The sequence below is a fragment of the Petaurus breviceps genome, unplaced genomic scaffold (genome assembly GCF_028583685.1).
Source record: "Petaurus breviceps papuanus isolate PSGF00001 unplaced genomic scaffold, PetGlider_PUasm1.0 176, whole genome shotgun sequence".
Taxonomy (NCBI): Eukaryota; Metazoa; Chordata; class Mammalia; order Diprotodontia; family Petauridae; genus Petaurus; species Petaurus breviceps.
The window spans coordinates 14,856,559-14,882,833 of record NW_027185771.1 but is presented as its reverse complement, the minus strand read 5'-3'; the positions used below and the strand labels follow the sequence as shown (position 1 = coordinate 14,882,833).

The 26,275-nt window shown below is 41.6% G+C and overlaps 2 protein-coding genes across 10 annotated transcripts in view; one reads left to right on the top strand and one right to left on the bottom strand.

Annotated features, from left to right (window-relative positions):
• Positions 1-1,348: 1,348 nt before the first annotated feature.
• SLC7A6OS (solute carrier family 7 member 6 opposite strand) lies at positions 1,349-10,987 on the bottom strand. Its single transcript, XM_069085679.1, has 5 exons — positions 10,752-10,987; positions 6,543-6,914; positions 4,252-4,452; positions 2,910-3,033; positions 1,349-2,345 (listed from the first exon to the last, which is right to left on the bottom strand). Exons 1-5 carry the CDS (start codon positions 10,941-10,943, stop codon positions 2,206-2,208), a joined length of 1,029 nt encoding a protein of 342 aa, XP_068941780.1. The 5' UTR covers positions 10,944-10,987; the 3' UTR covers positions 1,349-2,205.
• A 37-nt stretch (positions 10,988-11,024) lies between these two features.
• Positions 11,025-26,275, top strand: part of PRMT7 (protein arginine methyltransferase 7) — a 75,410-nt gene continuing 60,159 nt past the window's right edge. For 2 of the 9 annotated variants that reach the window (XM_069085677.1, XM_069085669.1), the window contains exons 1-3: positions 11,026-11,182; positions 17,101-17,212; positions 21,188-21,224. In XM_069085677.1, coding sequence (XP_068941778.1) covers positions 11,149-11,182; positions 17,101-17,212; positions 21,188-21,224 — 183 coding nt within the window. In that variant the 5' untranslated portion in view covers positions 11,026-11,148. Of the gene's footprint in view, positions 11,230-11,307; positions 11,428-11,788; positions 11,882-17,019; positions 17,213-21,187; positions 21,225-26,275 lie in introns of those variants that run through there. The other 7 variants (XM_069085676.1, XM_069085672.1, XM_069085670.1 and 4 more) reach the window with 7 other exon arrangements.

Genomic DNA, 26,275 nt, shown 5'->3' with positions numbered 1-26,275 from the left:
GGGAAGTATGTCTCATTGGAGGTGCTAGAATATATCCCTAAATAGTAAGACTATAAAGCTGAGGGGATGGGACTAGGTGGGACTCTTAGGTGCTGTCCAACAAAGAGAGCAGATCTCAGCTACCTCTGCACGTCTTTTCAGGTTTAAAAAGTGCCTCCTAAATTGACTAAGAATAGGATTTAGAATTGGAAGGTATAGTGGAGGTCATCCAACTGTTTCATTTTATAAAGGAAGAAAAACAAGGCCCAGAGAGGAGGCCTTGGGCATCCTGGCACCTGTCAATGCACTAAATGGCCAAGCTGAGATTCCAACCAACTCCAGTGCCTCTTGTCTGGTAGTGTGACTGAGCAGAACAGAACCCTGCATATTAAGTCAGAAGATGTGGATCCAAAACCCAGCTCTTGGCTGAGATCATCACCCTGGCCGGTACTGTCTCTTCAAGTCTGCCCCCTGTGCAGGCATAGATAATCCAGTGTTTGTTTAACCAGAACCAAAGCTAGGGAAGCACAGCTGGAGACTTTCAGTTGTGAGTGTAAAGTAGGAAATGGCACTTCCTTTTATAAAGCACTCTTCAGTATTGGGAGTAAGAGAAGAAAAAGGTTAATTTTAATCTCATATAATCTCTTATAAAGATGCTTACTTCCATCTTGACAGTATGAAAGCCTCAGAACTGAAAGCATGTTCTTTCCCCTTCCCTTAGAGAATTTACAAAGCCATGGTTAGGCAGGTTCTAACATTTTTACCAATTCAAAAAATTTGGGCAGAGCAAGGTGCCTCTTGAGACCAAGATAAAATTTTGTCAGGGAGAAAGCTTCTGTCCAAGACCAGTTCCTTAGTTCTGACCTGAGAACGACTCTATCTACATTAGTTTCTACCCTGATGAGCATTTCTTAGCTGGACAATTCATACCTTTTGTCTTGGAGGGGGTGGGGGCAATGGATTAGAAGCCAAAGCTGGACTGAGGTCAGGTTCTGCCATTAACCTGTGCAATTTGGCTGTCATGTCTGCTGGTTGGGATTGTTTTCTCTACAGAATGAATTTGGACCAGAGAAATTTCTATGGCTCCTTCCAGTTCTTATATTCAGTGGTGTTTGACTCAAACTGGAATAAAGGCAGCTGTGGTTTGAATATGCGGATTTGAGTAAGTTCACTTGTAATATATACCCTTGTGTGTATATATACACAACTTCTGGTTATAAAACCATTGTTTCTGTTATGATTTTTCCCTTTGGTGAGAGCTCCCCAGCAACCTTTCTCAAGGGAAAGCAAAACTGACACAGACTTCATCATTGCTGTTCCACTACAAAGTAAATAAAGTTGAAGAGTCTTAACAAACATTAAGAAAGCATTTTCTTCCATGTTCCAAAAAAATCTTTAATACAATCAGTGCATCAAATTCACATACACACACAGCTCCCTTGGCATTTCTGTCAAAGGACTCCCAACTCTACAAGCAGGATCAAAGTAAGGCCACAGATGGAAAATGGGGAAAATACAACATGGATTCTTTTCACTTTAACACTTTTATAACCAGAAACCACTTGAGTGAACATACATGCATCATCTTCCTGTGTTGATAAAGTGTATTCTGTCAGTGCAACCTTTCATAGTGTTTTCACCTCTAACACTAGAGGCTTCCAAAGAAATGCCTCACTTAGCAGCATGAAGCAGGACCTGCCTTAAGCAGCAGAAAGGACCGAGATTGGGGTAGACCAACCTTTTCACATGAAACACATTAGTAACTTCTTTATTCACTGGCTTCAAAAGTTAACTTTTCTCACCAAAACTGGATCTTAGGAATGCTGTAGATCTGAACACAAAGTCAATTCTTTACATGGAAGGGGAAACCTTTTAGATTAAAAAAGGGCTCAAGTAAAGTGCAGGGAAAGGAAAATACCTTCTGGCAATGTCAGGTGAAAGGATTTTCTTCCCATACCAATGGGCAATACTGCAGTTAGAGGCAAAGGAACTCAGATTTATCTTAGGTTTTTCCTTCCCCAGCAGCATAAAATTATCTGGAGGTCAGAATCTGACCTGACAGCCAAAAGTCCCCAGAGGCTTATTTTCTCCCCCTTTTCCCTTCCAAGGTAAGTTATGGCACTCTGGGGCAGGGTCATCAGCAAAGAGGCTAATGCCTATGGCCAGAGCTACCTTGTCCCAGGTAACAGGCTTGTCCCAGGTAACTGGTGAATGCTTAAGGAATCCTCAGTCTGAATCTAAGTCCTGGGAGCTGTCATACTCAAACTCCTTTAGCACATCATAGGGATATTTGTTCCATTTTCTTGGTCTGATGACACTGTTTTCCTCATCACTAAAGCTGCCATATTCATATTCTTCATCAGACCCTAGAAAAAGAATGAGAACAGTTGAACCAGGCACTTGTAACATCTTTTTTGAAGGTATCCATAGACCAGGCTGTGAGAATGCTATGCTATACACATTTCTTCCTTATTGTAGGAATATAAAGTTCTTTAAGTGACTTTAAGGCTAAAGAAACACCTATTTCATTCAAACCTCATAATAACCTACAAGTAACATCTCATTTAAAAGAGGAGGTAAGTGAGGCTCAGACTGACTTATTTCAGATCTGGCTGCATTCCTTCGGGACTGACTTTTCCATTATGCTGCCCTCTTCCCATTGTAAAATCCCACCAACCCCTGTACTCCACCCCATTAGCACCCTCTGCCACTTACTGGGACCATGAACTCCTAGCCTCTATTTAAGAGAGAACCTGGCATTATCTTGGGACTTCTCTGACCCTCCCTCCCCATTCTGTATTCCTGGCACTTGGCACAGCGGCACAAAGAGCCAGCTGGATTCTCACCACTACGCCTTAGCACAGAGGCGGCCATACAGGCTGGCTGGCGGATTCCACCCAAGCGTTAATGTGGGCCCCTGCTGTGGTTACCTCTGGTGCTCTCTTTGTCACTGCTTCCCTCCTCTTCATCAGGGTACTCATTGCGCCAGTGATTCTCACTGTTCTCGTCTTCATCATCAGCATCATCAATTTCCTCTGCTTCATCATCAGCTACCTGTTTATCTCAATACAAACAGTAATCACTGTCAAAGGGTCCCAAGAAATCCCATCTATTTTGGAAAAGTGGGTGACATAATCCAAACAGAGCCAGCACTGTTGCACTTGGGGCTCCACATCCTAGCTGTCTGCTCTGTCACCTCAGACAAGCCATTTCCCCAGGGCCTATTCATTCATCTGTGAAATAAGAATGCTGGACCAGACCAGGGCTTCCTTAGTCTTTTTCATGTCATGGATCCATTTGGCAATCTCCTAAAGTCTATGAACTTTTCAGAATGATGTTCTTAAATCCAGAGGATTACAATGGAATGCAATTATACTGAAAGACTTGTCAAAATATTTAAGAATAGAAATTAAAAAAATTCACCAATCTCAGGTTAAGAATCCCTGGACCAGATGCTGTCTAGGGTCACCTCTAGGACTAAATCTTATGATACACAGTTCCATTGCCTTAAGTGCAAGAAAGCCAAAAAAGACTCAAGTTCTAAACTACAAAAACTGCTTCTTCACAAGTCTTTTCAGATGATCCAAAATAAAGATTCTGTTACAAACCTAGGGAAAGATTATGAGTAAAATACTAACAATTTAAGATGCAAATCTTAAAACTGGAGGAACTAAATATGCTAATAGCTAGCAATTATATATTTCTTTAAGGTTTGCAGAGAACACTTTGCAAACAGGCAGGAGGAGGTAACATTTTGACTTGCCTGGCTACAGGGCTCTCAGACTCTGATGCTTCATTGAAACTTTGGCTCCAGGCCCAGGGCTCCATTCACTGCACCACCTAGTGGCCTCAATACGTAGGTACTGACTAGAAAACAACCCACCTCTACATATTCCTTCTCCATGAAGATTGGGTGAAGGAACTAGGCACATTCAACCTGAAGAAAAAGATTTGGGGGGACATGATGCTGTCTTCAAGCATTGTGGAGAAGGGTAGTCACGGGAGGAAGAGTTAGATTTGTTTTGGTAAATTTAGAGTGAATGGCCCAACCACTGGAGCTGTCCCACAAGGGAGTGGGCTGTCCCAAGACCAAGAGGTTGGTCATCTGTGCAGGTCTTCAGGTAAAGTCTGGGTGACCACCGGGCAGGCACATACCAGCATATGGACCCATCCAGATGGATGCTGAGATGCCCTTCAACTCTCCCCTTCTGTGATTGTGTGACCACTGCTCTCAGGGCCTACCTAAGCCTGCACCCCTGTTGCCTGCCTTACCAGCTCCCACTCCTGACTGTAGGGCTGCACAGACAGGATGCTTTCAATCCATCCTGGGGTAGATGTCTCCATGTAGTAAATGTCATAGACATAATCGTCCTCCTTCTCTCGGTGCTCGGTTCCTTTTCCGTCCTTGGAGATGGCGAGCCGCTCTCGGATCATCTTTACTGAATTACAGAGTATCACATCTGGATCCGACTTCTGTTAGGAAAACAAAAGGAATGACAATGGGGAATATACATAATTTGTCAATAATATCAATGGACCAAAGTGGACAACCATCTAGAATTTACCATTTCATCCCAGAAATACAAAATGACTCAAACAGCATTATAATTTTTTGTTCTATTATCTTTTCCCACAGTGAACTATACATTTCTATTTTTTAGATTTTTGATTGCTACCTCATGTTATTACCTACATTTCCTCGTTATATCCCTTTCTCCAGTCCCTCCAAGAGATCATCCCTTATAACAATGAAATTTTTTTTTAAAGGGAAGAAAGCCTGTATGAACTCATAGGGAGCAAAGTGAGCAGAATCAGAACAATTTTATACACTGATGACATGATAAAGACTTTAGAGCTCTGATCAATGAAATGATAAAACAGTGAGGTACAAAAGAATGAAAATGAAACATTCCACTCAATTCCTGCAAATGAAGAGCTTAAAATAAAGAGACATTTTTAGATACAACCAATGTAGGAATTAATTTTATTAGACTATGTGGTTAGGTATTGAGGGAATTTTTTGTGGGTTGTTTTGAATAAAGAAAATTTTGTTCAATTGGGGGGTGGGTTGGAAGGGGACAGAAATTAAAAAATTTTGTTACTTGAAAAATAACAAGCTATTTTTAAAAAGGAAGAAAGAAAAAGTTCTGACACATTGTATGAAGCATTCCACACTCATGCTTCTGCCACTTCTGTCTCTAATTCTGAGGCACCTTCTCCTGTTGCTTCTTTGGGGCCAAGCCTGGTCAGTGATGACTACTCATTTCACAATGAAGGGAGGACCCTCAATTTTCAAACCAAGTTGGAAAAGTCCCTTGCGTGTGGACCTGGTTGCTGCACAGCTTTTCTACATTAAGGCATTTGGTGATGTCTGCTCATAATAATGATTACTGCCATTAGGTAGTGGGTTTATCAGAGTGCTACTGTACACAGGCCATTCTTAGAAGTGGCCACAGCCCGAGACAAAAGGTTAAAATGCAGAGAATTAACAAGAGAAAGACAGAAGTAGTTTTCTCCTCTTCAGAACTCTGCTCATGATGGGAAAAAAAAAAAACCAACAAAAACCTGCAAGTAGCTTCAGCTGAAGAGGACCTTATCAGCAAGAACCAACCTTGCCAACATCCACGAGTACTGTCTCCCTTTTAGGAAAGTGGAATGAAAAAAATAAAAAAAAATAAACAACCAACAAAACATTCTTCAACCTTGGCCTAGGTCCTCAGCTACTTCTGTGCCCCTGGGGCGGGTGGGCAGGGCTGACAAAAGTCCCCTGAAATGGATCTGATCCGGTGGCAACCCCAGAGCAGCAGGAACATTAAACCCAGCCTCATCTAGTTTAATCCCTACCAGAGCGCATGCATAGCCCACGAAGGGGGTTGGATTTTTTAACTCTGTGGTTAAATGATGCTTGCTGTTATCTTGGAGGCACCTAAGTGGCTCACTGGATAGAGTGCTGGACTCCTGCCTTCAAACACTCAGTAGTGGTGTGACCCTTAGGTGAGTCACTCAACCTGTGTGCCTTGAATCAGGCAGCTAGGTGGCTTAGTGAATGGAATGCTGGGCCTAGAGTCAGGGAGACCCGAGTTCAAACCCTGCCTCAAATACTCATTACCTGTGTGACCCTGAGCAAGTCACTTAACCTTTTTTTTTTACCTTAATCCAATGAAGAAGTCAAAGGCAAACCACTCCAGTATCTTTGCCAAGAAAACCCCAGAGGGGAGGCTAGGTGGTGCAGTGAATACAGCACTGGTCCTGGAGTCAAGAGGACCTGAATTCAAATCCGGTCTCAGACACTTCACACACACACACACACACAAAACTAGCCATGTGACCTTGGGCAAGTCACTTAAGCCCAAATGCCCCTCCAAAAAAAAAAGAAGAAAAAGAAGTATAGGGATCAAATGCTCTGAGATAACAGAAATCTCACTACTGCAGAGTGAGATAATAAAAATATTAAAATATACAATAAAAAATAAATCATTAAAAAAAAAAAGAGAATTCCAGAACGGGCTCACAAAGAGTTAGGCTAAACAAAGCAATAACAATGCAGTCTCTGGACACTTTACCTCAGGGCAGGTGGCAGGAATGGAGAGGGTCTCTTTCTCAGCAGCATCCTCATGAATGATGTCAAACAGCTGGAATTCTTCTGCAGAGGATGAAGTGCCTTCTCTTTGTGCCATCTGTTTGGTCCTATCCAAGTCCAGCTTGTCCCTCTCAGCCCTGCTGGCAGCATCCACTGCTGGCAGGGCTGCTTTTCCCTCTGCACAAGGGGCCCGGTGTCTGGAGACCAGGCGGTAGCGCTCATCCTGCCGGGTCACCAGCTTTGCGGCGAGGAGATCCTGACGGATTCTCTGATGACTTTCCAATGAAGGAGTCAGGGCTCTGGTGGCCTTCTCTCTGGTGATGGCTTCTCTGACATACTTCTGAACAGGTTCATTCTAAGGGGGGAAGAGAGGAGAAAGACAGAAGCATGAACCAGGACATAAAGAATTATAGAGCTGGAGAGGACCCTCGACCTGTTCTAGTTCAGTCTCCTCATTTGTACAGATGACATAGGGGAGGCTTATGAACGCTCAAGAGGCAGGTGAGAAATTTGAGGCTCCGTAAGATTAAGGGACAGTCACACTCGAACTCAGGTTTTCAGACTCCAAAGTCCAGTATTCCTTCTTTCTTTAAAGTGTTGTTCTAATGTTTGTAATAGCTGTTTCTGGGTACGCCCTTCCTCAAAGTGAGCTTAGCCTTCCTTTTTTTTTTTTTGGTCTTTATTAATTTGTTTACTTTTAGTTTACAAGATTCATTACCACGATTCCTTGAGTTTCAAATTTCCTGCCCCCCCCACCCCATGGCAGCATACAATCAAGTATAGGATCTGCAAATACTTTCACATTAGACATTAGTCAGGTTATAAAGAAGGATTGTATCAGATGGAATGAACAATGGGAAAGAGGAAGCAAAACCAAACAAGAAAAAGGGCAGGTAGTTTGCTTCAATCTGGGTTCAAACTGTTCTTTCTCTAGATGCAAACATTTCTTTCCATCATGTGGCTTTTGGGGTTGACTTATGACTCTGGATTGCTGAGCAGAGTCCAGTTTATCAAAGTAATTGTGTACAAATTCCTCCTGGCCCTAGTCTTCTCACTCAGCATCAGATCGTATAAGCCTCTCCAGGTAAATATGAAGTCCATCTGCTCCTTGTTTCTTATGGCACAATAGTATTCCATAACATGCATATACCACATCTTGTTCAGCCATTCCCCAATTGATGGGCACCCCCTTAATTTCCAATTCTTTGCTACCACAAAAAGAGCTGCTATAAATATTTTTGTATATATGGGTCTTTTTCCCACTTCAATGACTACCCTAGAAGTGGTATTGCTGGGTCAAAGGGTATGAAATTATTTATAGCTCTTTGGGCATAATTCCAGATTGCTTTCTAGAATGGTTGGACCAGTTCACAACTCCACCAGCAATGCATTAGTGTTCCAATTTGCCCACATCCTCTCCAGCATTTGTCATTTTCGCCAATCTGACTGGTGAGATGTAGTACCTCAGAGTTGTTTTGATTTGCATTTCTCTAATCAAGTGATTTAGAGCATTTTTTCATATGCTTGTAAATATCTTTAATTTCTTCTTCTGTAAAATGCCTGTTCATATCCTTTGACCATTTATCAATTGGGGAATGACTTGTATTGTTATAGATTTGACTCAATTCTCTGTGTGTTTTAGAAATGAGTCCTTTATCAGTGACATAGGTTATAAAAATTCTTTCCCAATTTTCCATTTCCCTCCTAATCCTGGTTCCATTGGCTTTGTCTGTACAGAAGCTTTTCAATTTAATGTAATCAAAATTATCCATATTGCATTTTATAATGCCCTCTAATTCTTGTTTGGTCATAATGTCTTCCCCTCTCCATAAATCTGACAGGTAAACTATTGCTTGCTTTCCCAGACTGCTTAGAATCCCAGATTTTCCCAGATGCTTAGAGTATCAGCCTTCATACCTAGATCATGCACCCATTTAGACTTGATTTTGGTATATGGTGTTAGATAATGGTCTATGCCCAGTTTCTGCCATACTATATTCCAGTTTTCCCAGCAGTTTTTGTCAAATAGTGAGTTCTTATCCCCAAAACTGGGGTCTTTGAGTTTCTCAAACAGTAGATTACTATAGTCATTGATTGCTGAGTCTCGTGTACCCAATCTATTCCATTGATCCACTACTCTATTCCTCAGCCAGTACCATGTAGTTTTGAGAACTGCTGCTTTATAGTACAGATTAAAATCTGGTATAGCTAGTCCACCATCTCTAGCATTTCTCTTCATTAATTCCCTTGATATTCCGGACCTTTTGTTCTTCCAAATGAATTTTGTTACTATTTTTTTCTAGCTCTTTAAGGTAGTTTTTTGGTAAACTGATTGGTATGGCATTGAATATATAATTTAATTTAGGTAAAATTGTCATTTTTATTATATTAGCTCGACCCAACCACGAGCAATTGATGTCTTTCCAATTAGTTAGATCTGACTTTATTTGTGCGAAGTGTTTTGTAGCTGTGTTCATATAGATCTTGGGTTTGTTTTGGCAGGCAAATGCCCAAATATTTTATAATGTATTTAGCCTTCCTTCTTAACAAAAAATGGTAAACAGTTAAGCAAAATCTGACCCATCATCTGAGTCTGACAGTACTGCATATGTCTATTTCTTTCCTTCTTGGACGTTAAGATTAGCTATTATAATCGTACTGTGTTCAGTTTACAACTTTCCTATTTTAGCTTACTTCGCTCTGCATTGAGATTTCCTGTGTTTTTCTGAATCCCTTGTATTTGTCTTTCCTTAAAGTACAATAAAATTCCATTACATTGATAAACCATGATTTATCCATTTTCTTGATAGGTACCAGCTTTGTTTCTTGTTTTCCTGACATACATTAGATGCTTAATAATAAACGATTGTTAAATGATTTTCCAAACCATGTTTACTGCCCCAATACTATTACAAGTATTTTGTTATATATGACTTTTCTTTATGTCCACGATGCCGTTATAAATTATTTTTAAAAACCTTTTAATTTTTGTTTTCAAAATTTGTTTATGTAAGATTTTGAGTTCTAAATTATCCCCCCTTCATAAGATGGCATGCAATCTGATATAGGCTATACATGTATGATCATACTAAACATATTTCCACATTAGTCATGTTGTGAAAAAATCACAAAAGGGAAAAAAAATGAGAAACAAAAAAAGAGAAAATAGTATGCTTTGACCCATAGTTCTCTGGATGTGGATAGCATTTCCCCTCATGAGTCTTTTGGAATTGTCTTAGATCATTCCATTACCCAGAAGAACTAAGACTAACAAAACTGATCATTGCACAGTGCTGCTGTTACTATGTACAGTGTTCTCCTGGTTCTGCTCCCTTCACTCAGCATCAGTCCGTGAAAGTCTTCCCAGGTTTTTCTGACATTTCCTGGAGCACAGCCGTATTCCATGACATGCTTATAACCCCTGGGTCAGCCTTTCCCCAACTGACCGGCATCCCCTCACCTTCCAATTCTTTGCCACCACAATAAGAGCTGCTATAAATAGTTCTGTACCTGTGGGTACTTTTCTTGTTTTTATGGTCCCTTTAGGATACAGACCTAGTCTGCTATTGCTGGGTCAAGGGGCAGGCATAGTTTTATAGCCCTCCGGACACAATTCCAAATTCATACAGGACTTTTCTTAACCTACTCAGTCCCAGTACAGGGGTGTTTATCTGGGTCAAAGGGTGTGAAGACTGCGGTCATTTGAGAAATGCGATTCCTGACTGCTTACAACAGTGGCCGGACTAATTTAGGGGTCCACCCGCTCCGGCCCTCCGACGTTGGCTGCGCCGGCCATTCGGGGCCCTACGCAGACCCTCTAAGGGCCCTTTCCGTGCCCTCTCTTTGGGGTGCTGTATGCCAGGTTCTTCCGGCTCCTTCTTCTCTGACCCACTGACGATGGAACCAAACAGCCCCTTTCTCCTGGGCTCCGCGCCCCCCCTCCCCCCCCAACGCAGCGTGGGCTGGGCCGGCCCCTTAAGCGGGTCAGACTCGCTCCCTATTTAACGTCCCTAATCTGCTCTGGTCCTCAGTTTCCTCCTGTGTAAAATTCCATTTCTGGAACGCGTCCCCGGAGCCACCCGGGGGGGGGCACACTCCGGAAGGACGATTACTCCCCTTTTCCGGATGACTGGGGGACGGCCGCAGTGACCTGTCCCGCTCGGCTCACCGCTCCCCAGCCCGGGGTCGCTACCTGAGAGGACACGGTCGCCGCCAGCTTGAAGACGTTCTCCTCCACAGGCCCCGGCCCCGCGGCCACCGCCCCCTCCTCGGAGGCCCCGCTCCGCAGCCGTTTACACGCGAGGACGAGCGCCTCGGCAGGATCCGCTCCGCGCTTCCGTCTCACCCGCAGCACCGCAGGGGCCGCACCAGCCTCCATCATCATCGTTCGCCTACTGGCCTTTCCCGGGGTATGCCGGGATAGCTCTTTAGCCCTGCCTCCGACGGCGTGACGTAAGAGCTTCCTCTCCGTCTCGGGGCCTTGGTGGGCGTGGCCCCACGAGGCAGGGGCGGGGGCTCTAGTAAGCTTTACCTTTCTCCACCCTCCCCCTCCCCACGTGTTCCTGGGCCGGCTGTTTCGCCGGGAGAAGATGGCGCTGGCATCTGCGGCGGGTCGAGAGGACGGTGAGACGCGTAGCTGGCCGACCGACCGTTACCGTTCTAAAGCGGAGGTGGGGGGGGGGGAAGGGAGCGCGGAGAGGAAGCAGTGCGCGTGCGCGATGGCAGGCACTGTCAGTGCGTGCCTGACGGGCCGCAGGAGAGGAGGCCTGAACGGTTCGGGGGATGGAGGGGAGTAGGCGCTCCCGGGCCCTGCTTCAGGCCCAGTTGGAGGAGGGTCGAGGCGGGGGTCCTCGAAGGGGGAGCTTGAGGTACCCCACTCTCACACTTCTCTGGCCCAAGTCTCACCCTCCCCTCCCTCCGGGGGGGGCGGGGCCCTGTCCTCATCTGCCGCGCCCCCCAGAGCGGCCAGGAGGGAGCCGTGGAGGTCCCTGCCCGTGGGGCGGGGGGGGGGCCCTCGATTCTTCAGTCCGCCCCCGCCCCAGACCCCCTGCCGCGGGGGCGCGCCCGCAGCTGAGCTCCTCTCCCCAACACTCCGGGATCTGCTTATGGCCTTGCTCTAGGTCTGAGGAGGATTCCAGGCTGCTCGAGTCTGAAGATGTAGATGCGCGTCCCAGCGTGACCCCAGGCAAAGTCAGGCCCCTTCCCTGACGCCAGTTTCCTGTTTTATAGATTAGAGAACCCCCTGGGGACCCTTGCACGTTGTTAGAGCTCCTCGTGTTCACTTGCTTCTCAGAAGGAGCAATCACCCCTGGTAACCCGCAGGTAACTGAGCACCAGAAATCTAGAAGACATTTCACAGCCTCGGTTAGCGATGCCCCATTTCCCTGGAGGTGTAGGGTCTTGTCCCTCTAAGTGGCTAATCCCGACCCCCGACGTCTGCAGACCCCCGCAGAGCTCATGTAATAGCAGGCCTGGGAGTCAGAGCAGCCCGGACTGGGCGTGTGGCCTTCGGGGCTGGGGCTCCTCGGGGGGCGCAGGCAGACCCTGGTTCCCTGCGGCTGAGGAGTGCTGGGTTAGTTAGTTAGTGCTGCCTGTGCCTCTCCACCTGTCCCAGACAGCCCGAGAGGAGAAAGGCTTACCTGTAGAAGACCTGGGTAGGGAGGCACAATCCTAACTACGAAAATTGGGGTGATGAGGGAAGGTGGAATTTGAGTCAAATATCTAGGCCCAAATCCTGGTGGTGATCCTTACTTGTGAAATGGGGGCCTCAGATGAGGCCATAGGCTCAGAGTTAGAGGTAGACGTTGTGGGTCACATGGGCAGCCCTCTGAATTTTGCAGAAGAGGGAAAACGAGGGTTAGATAATTTGTCCAGGGTCACCTACATAATAAAAATTAGAGCCAGGATAATATATGTAGAATGCTTTTGCAAACTTTAAATCACTTTTAGTCCATCAGTGAAAGTTACTATGTGCTGACTTCTAGGAGTTTCCCTATAAGCATAGTTTATTTTGTATTAGAAGCTAATGAGGGGAGGGGGAAGCACGCATTGGGAAATAAAAGCATAGTCCTTTCCTCAAGGAGAACAAGTTGGCTGACCCCAAATTCAATATCATTTCCATGTTTCCTCAACCAGTATTTATAGACTTATCTGTACCCAACTTTTGGCTCCATATTTTTGGCAACAATGCTTTTTCATCTTACCTCAAGGAATCCTCAAAAACTCAATAATTGTCCATTGCCTATAGCTTGAAGTCCAAATTCCTTTAGGCCCTCCACAAACTGAATCCTATTTTTTTTAATAAATCAAACTTTTACTTAGTGTGCCCCAAACATGTTATATTGTTTTCCTTCCCTCTGACTTATGTTTTTTGCTTAAGTCACTGTCTTTAAGAAAAAACCAGTTGCTTGAACATGTTCATTATGAGCCATCATGTGGGAGTGCAAAATCAGTTACAGCAAGAGTTTGGATTATATAGCCAGTCTATCAACAATAAAGTGATGCTTATTTCCCCTTACCATTAATAATAATAATCTACTAATAGTAACTGCTTTAAGGTTCACAAAAATGATTTACATCTCCTCACAACTCTAAGGTGACAACTCTATGGATGGGCCCTGATCCCTGATGTCAGAGGGTGTTTTTGGTGATGAATTCTCTACTAATGTAGGTTGGCACCTTCTCTGTAATACAGTTTTAGTGGTCTGCAAGACTGACCTCCTGGAATTTCTGTAGCCAGTGGCTTTTTCGAAATCGTTATGCTGCTTGACATCTCTGCAGCTTTTGACACTATTGGATCACCCTCTTCTTCTTGATAATCTCTCCTCTAGGTTTTCAGGACATCACTCTCTCCTGGTTCTGCTCTTGCCTGTCTGATTGTTTCTTCTCTGTCTCCTTTGTGGGAATCTCATCTATATCATGCTTACTAATTGTGGATGTTCCACAGGCCTCTGACCTGGGCCATCTTCTGCCTCACTTGGTGATCTCATCAGCTTCCGTGGCTTTAATTACCATCTCTGTGCTGACTCTCAGATCTACCTTTCCTGCTCCAACCTCCCTGCTGATTCCCAGTCTTGCATCTCCAGCTGCCTTTCAGACATCTCAGACTAGATGTCCAGTAGACATCTTAAATTCAGTATGTTCAAAACATCTTTCCACCAAAGTTCTCCCCAACTTTCAAACTATGGTTGAGGGCACCATGTATCCTTGCCTCCTCACTATCTCTCATCCTCCTTCCCCATATCTAGGCTGTTGCCAAGCTTGTTGATCTCACCTCTGCTACGTCCCTCCAATATATGCCCCCTTTTCTCCTCTGACACTTGGACCATTCTAGAGTAGGACTTCATGACCTCATGTCTGAATTATTACAATAGCTTGCTGATGGGTCTGTATGCTTCAAGTGTCTGCCCATTCCAGTCCATCCTCCATTCAAATGACAAAGTGATTTTCCTAAAGTGAAGGTCCAGTCATGTCACTCCACTACTCACCTTCAGTGGCTCCCTATTACCTCTAGGATCAAATATAAAATTCTCTGCTTGGGATTTAAGGGCCTTTATAGCTTATACCTAGATCTTCTCTATCTTTACACCCTGACACAATTCTTTGATTCAGTAACACTGGATCTTGTTACATCTGCTCCCCTCAACATACTCTCTAATCCAGTGATCTTGACTTCCTTGCTATTTCACAAAAAAAAAAGACTTTCCATTTCTCAGTTCCCAGGTGTTTTCTCTTTCTGTTCCCATAATCTTCCTCCTCATTGCTACCTATTGGCTTCCTTTAAATCTCAACTAAAATCCCATTTTCTATAGGAAGGCTCTCGCAAGCTTCCTTAATTCTAATGCCTTTCCTCTCTTATTTCCTACTTATCCTGTATATAACTTGTTTGTCCCTGTTTGTTTGATTGCTCTCTCCCCTATTAGACTGTGTTGGCATGTAGCTTTTAATAAATGTTTATTGACTCAGAAAGTTTGTGATTGTGAGAGGTTAAGCTATTTGCCCAGGGTCATGCAGCCAAGAGGCCTCAGAATCAGGATTTGAATGCAGGCTTTCTTATTACCAGGCCAGCTGTTGATTGATTCTACCATTTGACTTCTCAGTCCAAGTAGTCTATCCTTACTTTGCAAAATAGGAAAATGAAGCTTATGTTAATTGACTTCTTAGTGGTTGTACAATTAGTGTGGATTAGAGGTAAGCCTTGCACTCAGGTCTTTCCTGATCCTGAGTTCAGCAGGGGTCTTATAACCATACTGACTGATTAAATAAGAAAAAAAGCATGATAGCAAATATAAAACCTAAATGATTCTATATTGAGCCAAAGGGAAGACAGCTATGTGGTGCAGTGGGTAGAGCAGTGGACCTGGAGTCAGAAAGACCTGAGTTCAAATTCAGCCTCAGACACTAGCTGTGTGATGCTGGGCAGGTCACTTAACCTCTGCCTCAGTTTATAAAATTTATAAAATAAAGATTATAAAATGCCATTTATAAAACGGCAACCTCACAATGTAGGTGTGAAGATCAATGAGATAAAGTATACACAGTACTTTGTAAACCTTTATCTTCTGTGTAAATTTCAGCAAGTCCTGTTTCATGAGTAAAAGTAGGAAAGCATGGCACATATTCATGGATTAGAAATTATTCTGGTCCGACTGGAGCTTTATATAGAGGAATACTAGAAAACTAGGTTAGGGCATATATTTTGAATGACTTTGAATTAAAAGTTGAGGAGGTTGGGCTTTTTAAAATTTATATACAAAAGAAATAGTTTAAATAACTTTCATAGAAGATGAAAAATGGCATAAGTAATCTATTGTATACTGTGCTTTTATTCTTAGGTAATTAATTGAAATTATAAGGTAGGAATTTAGTTTTGATTTTCAAAATTTGTAGAGAAGCGGAAGAGAAAGCATTAGAAGCAACCCAGCTCTGCCTGAAGCTTTTGGATTCTGCCAGGAGAGAGGAGTTTAGGCTGTTGCAGCATGTCCTTCTGAATTTAAGCTACAGGAAGAGAAAGATAATCAGATGGTAGGGAAAAGGATATTTTCTAAAGTAACTGTAAACAAAAATTTGCCTGAAGGCAAAGCAGATCCTGTGGTGCTGTTTTTAATGAATCATCAAGAAGATGTTTTTAAGTTCCTGGGAATGCTACACAAAATTGTCAGTGATGATCATGGTCATGTAGAGAGGAAGAGATACATATAGGGATTTAAGTAGTTGATGGGGAGCCACTGAAGATTGTAGACCAAGGTATGACTAGCTATGATTTAGCAAAAAATTGCACTACAAGTACACAGTACTGTGTAGTATGTATTGGAGGTGCGGAGACCAGTTGGGAAACTGTTGTGTTATTCTTGGTGATGAAAGGGCTTAAACTAGGATAGTGGTAGTGGGTATAGAAAGGGTGTGGATTATGAGAGCCATTAACTAAGTGTGGAGAAGATTGTCAGTCTTTCCTGGTTTATTTCAGGTCCACCTGCATAGACAGGCATACTGTCAAGTAAGTTTACTTTTGACAATGAAAGAAAATAATAGATGTGATTGTAGGCCTTTGGATTTTATATATGTAAACAAATATTCCTTTCTACCTATAATAAGACACTGTCTTATTATTTTTTTTGGAAAGAAAAACACCAGAGGGCTTATTTTCAGGGGAGGGCTTATGTTGTCCTGCCTCAGCTCTCCTCCGTGGCACTGCTCTCAATGGCTCCAGCAAGCAAATCACTGGGGAAGAATAGGATGACGCTCTCACTGCTGCAGCTCTGATTGGATGCAGCTTGGAGTGCGGCGTGCGTTTCACTGGGAGGGGGAGACGGTGCATACAGAGGGTACCGTAATGTAGCGTGTAGCGCAGGGGATCACCTGCACTACAGTAGCAATCTCAATAGGGCTTATTTTCGGGGGAGGGCTTAGTTTAGAGGAATCTTACACAGTAAGGGGAGGGCTTATTTTCAGGATAGGTCTTATTATTGGGGAGACACGGTAGAAAAATTAGCCAGTCTCTGGATTATTTAGTATCTTTGTATTTCTCAGGGCAAAGGGAAGCAATTATTGGTGGCATTTCTTTTCTTCCATAGTGTATTTTTTCCCTTTCCCTTTTCTTCTCTATCTTTTTGTTTTCTTTTTTCCTTGCCTTTTTCTCCTTTTCTCCTATTTATGCCCATCCTGGTTGTATTACATCTTGAGCATTGTTTCGTTCCTTTCAGAGCTAATGAAGTTGTTGACCCTTTATTGCCTAACCCTTTATTCCTGTAGACCTTTTCACACAGTATTTGCTGACTGAATTTAAGCCTCAGTGAACATATGTTTAACAATTTTGCAAATAATCAAAGACTCAAGAGACAACTGAGTCCTGTTGATTAGCCCTTCTTGGTTGGACTCTTTGAAGATAGGATGGTTTGTGCTCTGTTAGCATATTGATTTATTTCTTTCTGCTTTATTTTGGGGGTCTTATGTGTGAATAGGTTTCTGATAAGTGGACCAAAGCACAAGTTCCTCTGCTAAAATCAACTCAAGAGAGCTCTTTTTTCTGCACTAAAAACCAGATGGCTTCATTGGCACCATGAAGGTCTTCTGTGGGCGAGCGAACCCAACAACAGGCTCAGTGGAGTGGCTGGAGGAGGATGAGCACTATGATTATCACCAAGAGATTGCAAGGTAGGGTGCCTCTGAATGTCAGTCACAGTCACTTCGTCACAGTGCCGTCAACTTGCCCCCCATGCAGTTTATGTGTTGGAGCCAAGCATGGGGCAGTAGTCCATGCGTGTAGTTTTGAAATTCTTTTGAAATCCCTTCATAATGGGACCAGAATCAGGCTGTTCTGTTGTCTACGTTCTGTCCTTGCCAAATGTTCAATATGGGGATCACCTCATAGTGTTAAGTCTCATCCCATGAATGTTTGCCTCTTTGGCAGGCGACTTGCTTGGGTGGCGTGGGTGCTTCTTTGGGTGGGTCACCCCTCCTTACTTCTTATGCTCACCCACAGAATTTTCAGCCCCTTTTGAGCCTACCTTTGCTTCATGGCATTGTAGTGATAATCACATTACAGGTATACAGAGAGGAAACCAATGGCCAGGGTCTGGGCTATGTATTAATGGAAAAATGTCAAGTGTATTGGAAAATGACTAGTGTTTTGGAAAAGGCCCTGACTTTGGAATCAGAAGGTCTTGTTTTGATTCTACTCTTTTTTTTTTTTCGCTTTTTGGAGTGGGGGGAAGGTAGGGCAATCGGGGTTAAGTGACTTGCCCAAAATCACACAGCTAGGTTTTTTTTTGTGTGTGTGTTAAGTATCTGAAGCTGGATCTGAACTCGGGTCCTCCTGACTCCAGGGCTGGGACTGTATTCACTGTGCCACCTAACCGCCCCTGATTCTACTCTTAACCAATGATGTAATACTAGGCAAATCTTTGGACTTCTTGGACCTTAGTTTCGTCACCTATAAAATAAAGAGGTTAAATTAGATAATATCTTAAGATCTCTTCCTGCTCTAAATCCTATGAATCCATGTAAATAGATAGATATTCTGTGTTAGTTCTGACATTCTTAGTCTTGTAGAGTACAGTAAAAGGGAAACTAGAGTTTATGGTGGTGATGTTTATGAATTTTAAAGAACTACACATTTAGCTGCAATTAGAATACATTTATCATATGGGTTAGAGTGACTGGAATGGAACTATGCATTGCTTTTTCCCTGCCCCCCAACCCCTGAGCTATTTCAAAATAAACCATAATATTATATCTTAAATTACCATACTGTAGTACAACCTAGAAAATATTCAAGAATTTTATACTGGGAGGGCCCCAGAAAAATAGTCATAGGTCACATAAATATCTTAAGGATTGAGAAACAAAGAAGGTAATTTCTAGCTGGAGTCTAGGTATGTCCCTAGTATGGTAGTACTAGGTAGTAGCTAGTAGTACCTAGTAGGTAGTAGCAATGGGTAGTCCCCAGATACTACAGTAGGTATGGTCTGGTTTGGACATCTAACTTCAGACAAAGTAGAAGTATTCAAGTAAGAAATATTTCTTTTTAAAACCTTGATGTGCTTGGGAAAAAAAAACCATCCCTGTTGTTTTTTAGGAAAGAGTATAGAGATAAAGACTATCTAGAGCTTGGTGTAAGAAATCCAGCTCTCTTCCAAGCTCTGAAAAGCAGTATGACAGAGCAAATCCCACTGGCCTAGGAATGGTGGGATGTGAATTCTAGTACTGCTTCTGTCCAGCCTTGGGCCTCAGTTTGTCTTTCTGTCAAGTGAGAGAATGAGAATAGAATAGACTTAAGGCCCCTTCAGCTTTAACATCCTGTGATTCTGTGAATTCCTCATGTGCCCTTATTTCAGAGCCCTTGCTGGAAGCTTTTAGATTAGATGAGTCATGATAATTTAGGCTGATTTTTCCCTGGGGAAAATACACTTAAATCATGCTGCAGTGATACCAGATAGGTGTGTCAGTCTTCATGGGAAGAGCTCTTGATTAGCCTGCATTTTCGTCACCAAGAATGAATATCCTTATGGAACCTTAAGTGTATCCTTAGAATCCTCTGAAGATAATTGCATGGAAAGAGCTTGTCAGTTGAAATCAGAAAATCTGAGTCTGATACATATGAGGGTTGTGATTGTTGGCAAGTCACATAATATCTTGGGACCTTGATTTCCCCATCTATGAAATGGGGATAATAGTACACTACTTACCTCACAGAGTTGAGAGGAAAGCACTTTGTAGACAGTAGATCACTATATAAATGTAAAATCATATCACTGTATTGTCCTCTAGTTATGCTGAGTCCCATCTTCTAAATGAATGTAATTTAATAGCTATGTATCATGGTCTCCACTAATGTCCACCTCCATTGCCTCACTGTGGCATGGATGTGAGTGATCCTGGGTACTCATGTGGTGTGGCCTGGTGCTGAAGTTCTGGCAGGCCTTCCTGCAATGAGAGGGCTTTGAGCATAAGTTTTGCAACATTTGTCAATCACTCAACATTTATTAAATGCCCACTATGTGCTGTGTACTGTACTAAGCAGCGTAGATCTGTAGATGAGCCTAGCCCAGTATTTGGAGACTTCTCACCAGTGTGACGATGTTTTTAGCCACAGCAATTCCCAGAGACCATCAGAGTGTTAAAAGGGATAGAGATCTGCTTCAGTGGAAGAAATACCCACCCCAGCAATATCATTAACCCTTGAAATGTTGTGGCATAACTAGGGAATGGGCACATGAGAACACACATTCATGGATATATCCGTGCTGTGATTTCACTGTGGGGGTTCACCTTTCATTGGTAAATATCACAATCTTCTAGGCCTTTGGTATATGGTTTCATTAATTATTGTGTCACAAAATAAAGTGAACAGAACAAGGAAAACAGTTTATGTAATGACAGTATTGTAGAAGAACAACTTTGAAAGACTTAGGAATGCTGATCAATATAATGACCAGCTTTGATTTCAAAGGCTCCTGACTCAGGAAACATGCTGCTCATTTCATGATGGAGAGGTGAAGGATTCAATGCAGAGTGAGACATTTTTTGAGTATGGTCAGTGTGGAAATTTATTTTGCTTGATTATACATGTTTTTAACGGATTTTATTTTGTTCTCTTACCAGTTGAGAAATTGAGACTGTGGGAGGGAGAGAAGGTACATTTGTGCTGGTTAGAAGTGTTAACAGGATTTTTATTGAGCCAGTCTCTAACCTGAGAATGCTCAGAGCAGCACAAAGCAGGCCTAGAGATGGGAGTGCTAGTAATCAAGTACTTAATTAATCAGTTTCAGAGTGAGGGATGTTCTCTTAGCTGAAGTAAAAGCACAGGTTATATATTTAAATAATAACTGGGGGAGGAGGGGGAAGGTGGATCATAAACAATCATTTAGTGTTTTCCCACCAGAAACCTTCAAATCCTACAATACAGCAATTCTGGAGTCAAGTCTTTGGGGATTGTAACCACCTTCCCTAGAGTGCAGAACCTGAATTCTGTGATGGGAACAGGTTCTGCAATCTTTGATTCACTTCACTTAAGGTCTAATAATTGTGAGTGTTATCAGAGTTTTAATTAATCAGTTTAAGCTGCATTGTGAGCCCTGACTCCCAAGCCAGAGAGGCAGCTCTTGAGAAAACTAAATTATTGGTGTATTCATTACACATATCATATTGATTAATATGAAAATTATAAATTCCTTTCTCAGAAGAAAAGAAAATTTAATAAAAATAAATAAATTGCTCCATCCTCCAAAATTTGTCATCTGGCTCTTGGTGAGGTTTGTCCTGTGTTAAGAAGCAAGACTTGTTTTTTATTGACTCTGTCTATGTTCCAAGCATTCATAGATCAGTAGGATATGCCAGACTTGATGGCTGCTGACCTAGCCTTTGAGAGGCCTTTGCAGTTCTTCTTTGAGTTATAATTCAGTATCAGAGGAGGACTTGAGCTGACACTATACCTATATATGTATTTTTTTCATTAAAAAAATTTATTTATTTACTTTTAGTTTACAAAATTCAGTTTCACAATCCCTTGAGTTTCAAATTTTCTCCCCTTCCTTCTCCCCCCACCCCATGGAGGCATGCAATCAAATTATATGTATTTTTTTTAACCAGGGGTTTCTAATGTCTTTTTTCTTCTCTTTTCTTTTTTAGATCATCATATGCAGACATGCTGCATGATAAAGACAGAGTGAGTATTAGAAAACTCTTATCTTACTGGTATGTTCAAATTACTCTGACTGGAGAGAAACAAGCAAAACTACACCATGTAATATAATAAAATTTCACCATCTATAGGACATAGATTTCAAAATAAATTTGTAATTTACACTTAGACCTTTGGAATTACCTTAGATTGAAGTAACCAGTTTGGCTATTAATGTATAATTATATTTCAAATTTTTATGCATATTTTTGTTTTACCTTAGTGTTTCTTTTACAGAGGAATACAAGAACTGAGTCTTGTAACTGCCAGATATGTATCAATAAATATCAAGACCTTATAAATCCATAAAAAATGTTTTGCTAGTTGTCCCATCCTAGGTGTTGTATGGGTAATACTGTGAAACAGTTTTGGATATGTGATCACATCATTATAAGGCAAATGGGTCAATAGTTATTGCTATATTCTTGGGCTATTTTGTGTATTAATGAGGTCTCTGATTTTTACCAAATATGTTATCCTCTCTAATTTAATTATCTTGAAAATTGATCTGTCATTGCCATTGAAATTTTGTGGCCCTCTCACACGGACCTACGGTGCGTTACTTTGGTGTGGTCTAACTCTTCTTCCCATACATTGAGATCTTGGGTGCTAGCCGTCATGTGGTATAGAAATATGGAAAGGTCTTTTCTAGGTTTCGTTTCTTCCTTGTCATCTTTCAAGGTCTATCCTTAAACATTCTTGGGATAATTTAGCCTGAAGGGGATCTGAGGGGACCTGGAGGCTCACCCAGCACGTGGTTTGGCTCACTCAGCACATGTGCCACCCTGTTTTTTTCTCATTGCATGTTCATCTTAAGCAATTAGTATTGGCCAGTGTGAGATAAAGGTTATAACTCTTATTATGAAACCATGGACATTTAGCATTCAGTGATGATAGTAATAATGCCAGCTAGCATTTGTAGAGCACTTTAAGGTTTGCAAAGGGTTTTACATATCTTATCTCAGTTTATCCTCATAACCACCCTGGGAGGTAGGTGCTATTATCATTCCTATTTTATTCCTCCTTCTCCTCTTCCTATTAGTAGCCATCATTTATATGACACATTAAAGTTGGCAAAACATTTTACTTATGTTATCTCATTTTATCCTCACTGTGAAAGGTAGGTACCACATGATCCCCATTTTACAGGTGAGAAATTGAGGCAGACTGAAGTTGATTTGTTCAGGGTCACACAGCTAGGAAGGGTCTGAGGTCAGATTTGAACTAAGGTCTTCTTGACTAGGTCTAGACACTGTTTACTGCATCACCAGCTATTTGGGATCTTGTAGGCAGTTCTTATAATAATAATGGTAATAACAATTAGAACAAAGATATTTTAAAGAATAGCTATAATATTTCCTGTAGCATTATTATAGGTGGGCATTACCTCAGCACAGTCATAATATTTAATGATACCTAAGATCTCTCAGAATTCTTGGCATTGGTGTGTATAGACATTTGCACTCAATTCAACATTTATAGAGTTCTTTTAATTTTCACCTCGTTGGCTCTCTCATTTTCTGTTCTTTTCTCTACTTACCTTTACCAGTATTCTAGTGGTTGTGGATAACTCTGGAGGAGAGGATGAACTCTCTTAACTCAGGATTATTGAAGGAATTGTGTGAGGAGCAGGATTCTGGACGATGAGTGGTGTGAGAACCTTTTCTCCACTTTAGGGACCTCTACCCTCAGTCCCTGTTTTCAGACTTCTTGTGTCATTTGAAAACTTATTTTTTTTTTTTTTGGCCCCTGAAAAGTTGATTTTATTTTTTGTCATGCTTCATTCCTTGTACAGTCAATAGTAAACAACACCTAATAGATGACTTTTTCTAGAGCTTTTAGAAAATATCTTTAATTTTCAAGTGAAGGTTTTTGTTAAAAACTTTTTTCCTAAAGTGACCACAGCAGGGTTAAGTCACTTTTGTACTTGGATTTCTTTTGGTGTCCCAGTTCTAGGGAGCATTTAGGGCAGGGGTGGTTTTTAACCTTTGGTGTGTGTGTCTTGGAGACCTCGGATGGCAGCCTTGTAAAGCCTGTGGTGGAACCCTTCTCAGAATTATGTTTGTACACACTTAAAATAAAATACAGAGGATTGGAAAGGAAACCAATTATCTTGAAACACAGTTATCCAAATATTTTAAGAAACAAGCTTAGGTTAAGCCCAGGTGAGGAACCGCTGATTTTGAAGAACTGCCACACTAATGATGAAATTGCCCTTGTATACCTTGTGTTTGTAATAATACCACGAGTGAGCCAGTACGTACAAATAGACATTGTGTGAGCATGCTCTTCCTTGTAATTTCAGTAAGTAGTTGTTAACCTGGCAGCCCTCTGCTCTGTTAAACAGTGAGACTCCTCATCATGATTTACACAAGTTCCTGTTTCACAGCAATTTAGGGAAAATCCATTGATTTCTTAGGGTTGTGTTGGTTTTGCTGTCCCAGAAACTGTAGTTTGTTTCCTTGGAAACTTGAGGACTAGAAATAACTGTGTCATATTTCTTGTAAAAGCCATTCCTGGGCTCTTGACATAATTTGAACAAATGGGGTGACACTAGCATTTCCTGGCTAATCCTTGCACGCTTGCACCTGCTGGGACAGTGTAAAGGCACTGACTTCAGCACTCTATCAGTACTTCTTTTTAAGCTGTAACCTGCTTTTTACAAAGCCAGTCATATCTTTTCTGGTATTTGTAAAAGAAATCGTATTTTTATGTCTTTAATCAATTGTTTTTCTTGTTAGTACTTTGATATAAAAATATTTTCTAAAACTTGAAAAAAAATGTTCTAAGTAAATCTTTTTTCAGCATTATAATGATTTTTCTTATCTTTTTATACTTTCCTCTAATTGGAAAAAAATGATTTAAAGGGCATTCAGGAACCTCTCAGCAATCTAAATCTATGACTATTTTATTCTAAAAGTTTGGATAAAATAACTAAAAGAGTTTTCATGTTTTTTGGACTAAATTACTACAGATAATAAATACAAGATTTTGCTTTTATAGAGAAATGTCCTTTTTGTGCAGCAGACATTCATGAAGCTAATTCTGTTTTCTAAAATGGAAAGAAATGTCTCCTGGAATGAATAACAGCATTCTTTAAACCCTCCAGAGCATTAAAGCGGTAGAATTTCACCAACTAGACTATAAGTAAATGAAGAAGTAGACGTATGCATAATTGACATCCTGTTTTAAATATTGTTACAAAATCTAATGGTAGTAAGATCTAACGTTCATATATAATTCCTTAAGGTTTATAAAGTGCTTTAGAGATCTCATTTGATCCTCACAACTACAGCCTTGTAAAATACACTATCATCATTTTACTGATAAGGAAACTGAAGCAGACAGGTTAACTGACTTGTTTAAGGTCACACAGCTAGTGAATATCTGAGGCAGGATTTAAACTTAGGTCTTCTTGCCTTCAAGTTTAGCACTCTTTCTAGTGCTCTACCAGTCTGATTGGATTTGACCAGCAGGTAGCTGACCAGCTAGTTTCTCATCTTCATCACTTACTACCTTTATGCCCCTTGGATAAATTGCTTAACCTCTCTGGCCTTCAGTGGTCTCTTTAAAAAAAAAATTTTTTTTTAAATTTTTTTTCAATTAGCAAAAATCTATCCTTGCTTCCTCTCTCTTCCCACAAATAAGAATGAAAGAAAAAAAATTCTGTTACACATGTGTAGTCAAGCAAAACAAATTTCCACATTAACTCTGAAAGAAAATGCACGTGCACACGTGTGTGTGTGTGTGTGTGTGTGTGTCTGCGTGTCTGCCTGTCTGTTTCATTTTCCATTTTGTTTTTTACCTCTATGAGGAAATGGGTTAGTATGTTTCATCATCAGTTTTTTGGAATCCTGGTTGGTTATTATGCTGAGAATTCCTAAGTCTTTCAAAGATATTATCTTTTTTTTTTTTTTTTTTAAGAATTGGGGGTTAAGTAATTTGCTCAAGTTTACACGCCCAGTTATTTTTTCTGGGTGTGGTGCTGAGTGTCTGAGCCCGGGATTCGATCTCCAGGTCATCCCAACACTGGAGCCGGTGCTCTTACTCGCTGAGCCACCTGGCCGCCCCTAAGCAATTGGGGTTAAGTAACTCGCTCAAGGTTACACGGCCAGGTGTTTCTGGGTGGGTGCTAAGTGTCTGAGCCTGGGATTCGATCTCCAGGTCATCCCAACACTGGAGCCAGTGCTCTTACTAGCTGTGCTACCTGGCTGTCCCGAGAAATGTATTTTTATAATTGAATTCTGTATGTGTGTGAGTGAGTGAGTGAGTGTGTATGTGTGTATGTATTCCCTCCTTTGATTGGTTCAGGTGAGAGTGAAGTTCAGTTGTCAGTGACTTCCTGCATCCCATCTCTTTGTATAGATGTCTTCTTGAGCATCCTGATTATGTGGGATGATTTTCCCTAACCTTTTCTCTTCTACCTCTAGTGTATTCCTCTTCCTCTACCTTTCCCTTATTCTTTTAAGATCATTAAGACATGGGACAGCTAGGTGGTGTAGTGAATAGAGCGCCGGCCCTGGAGTCAGGAGCACCTGAGTTCAAATCCGGCCTCAGACACTTAACACTTACTAGCCATGTGTCCTTGGGCAAGTCACTTAACCTCAATTACCTTGCCTTTCACCCTCCAAAAAGCCAAAAAAAAAAAAAGATCATTAAGACATAATAGAACCACTTTCAGGCCTTCTGTTTAATTAGAATCCCTCTATGACCCCAGATGGTGATAGGGTTCAAAAGGACAAATTATTATCACTGCATATTAGAATATAAATATCATTGCTTATTTGTCTTTTATTTTTTTATATTTCTCTTACCTTCTGTGTTTGGTCTTCAAAGTTTCTATGAAGTTCTGGTCTTTTCATCAGGAATGCTTAGAAATCTTCTATTTCATTAAAGATGCATTCTTTCCCTTGTAAGAATTATACACAGTTTTTCAGGTAAGTTATTCTTGGCCATAAGCCTATATCCTTTGCCTTCTGGAATATCGTATTCCCAAGCTCTCTGTTCTTTGATAGTAGTGGCTGCTAAAATATGTA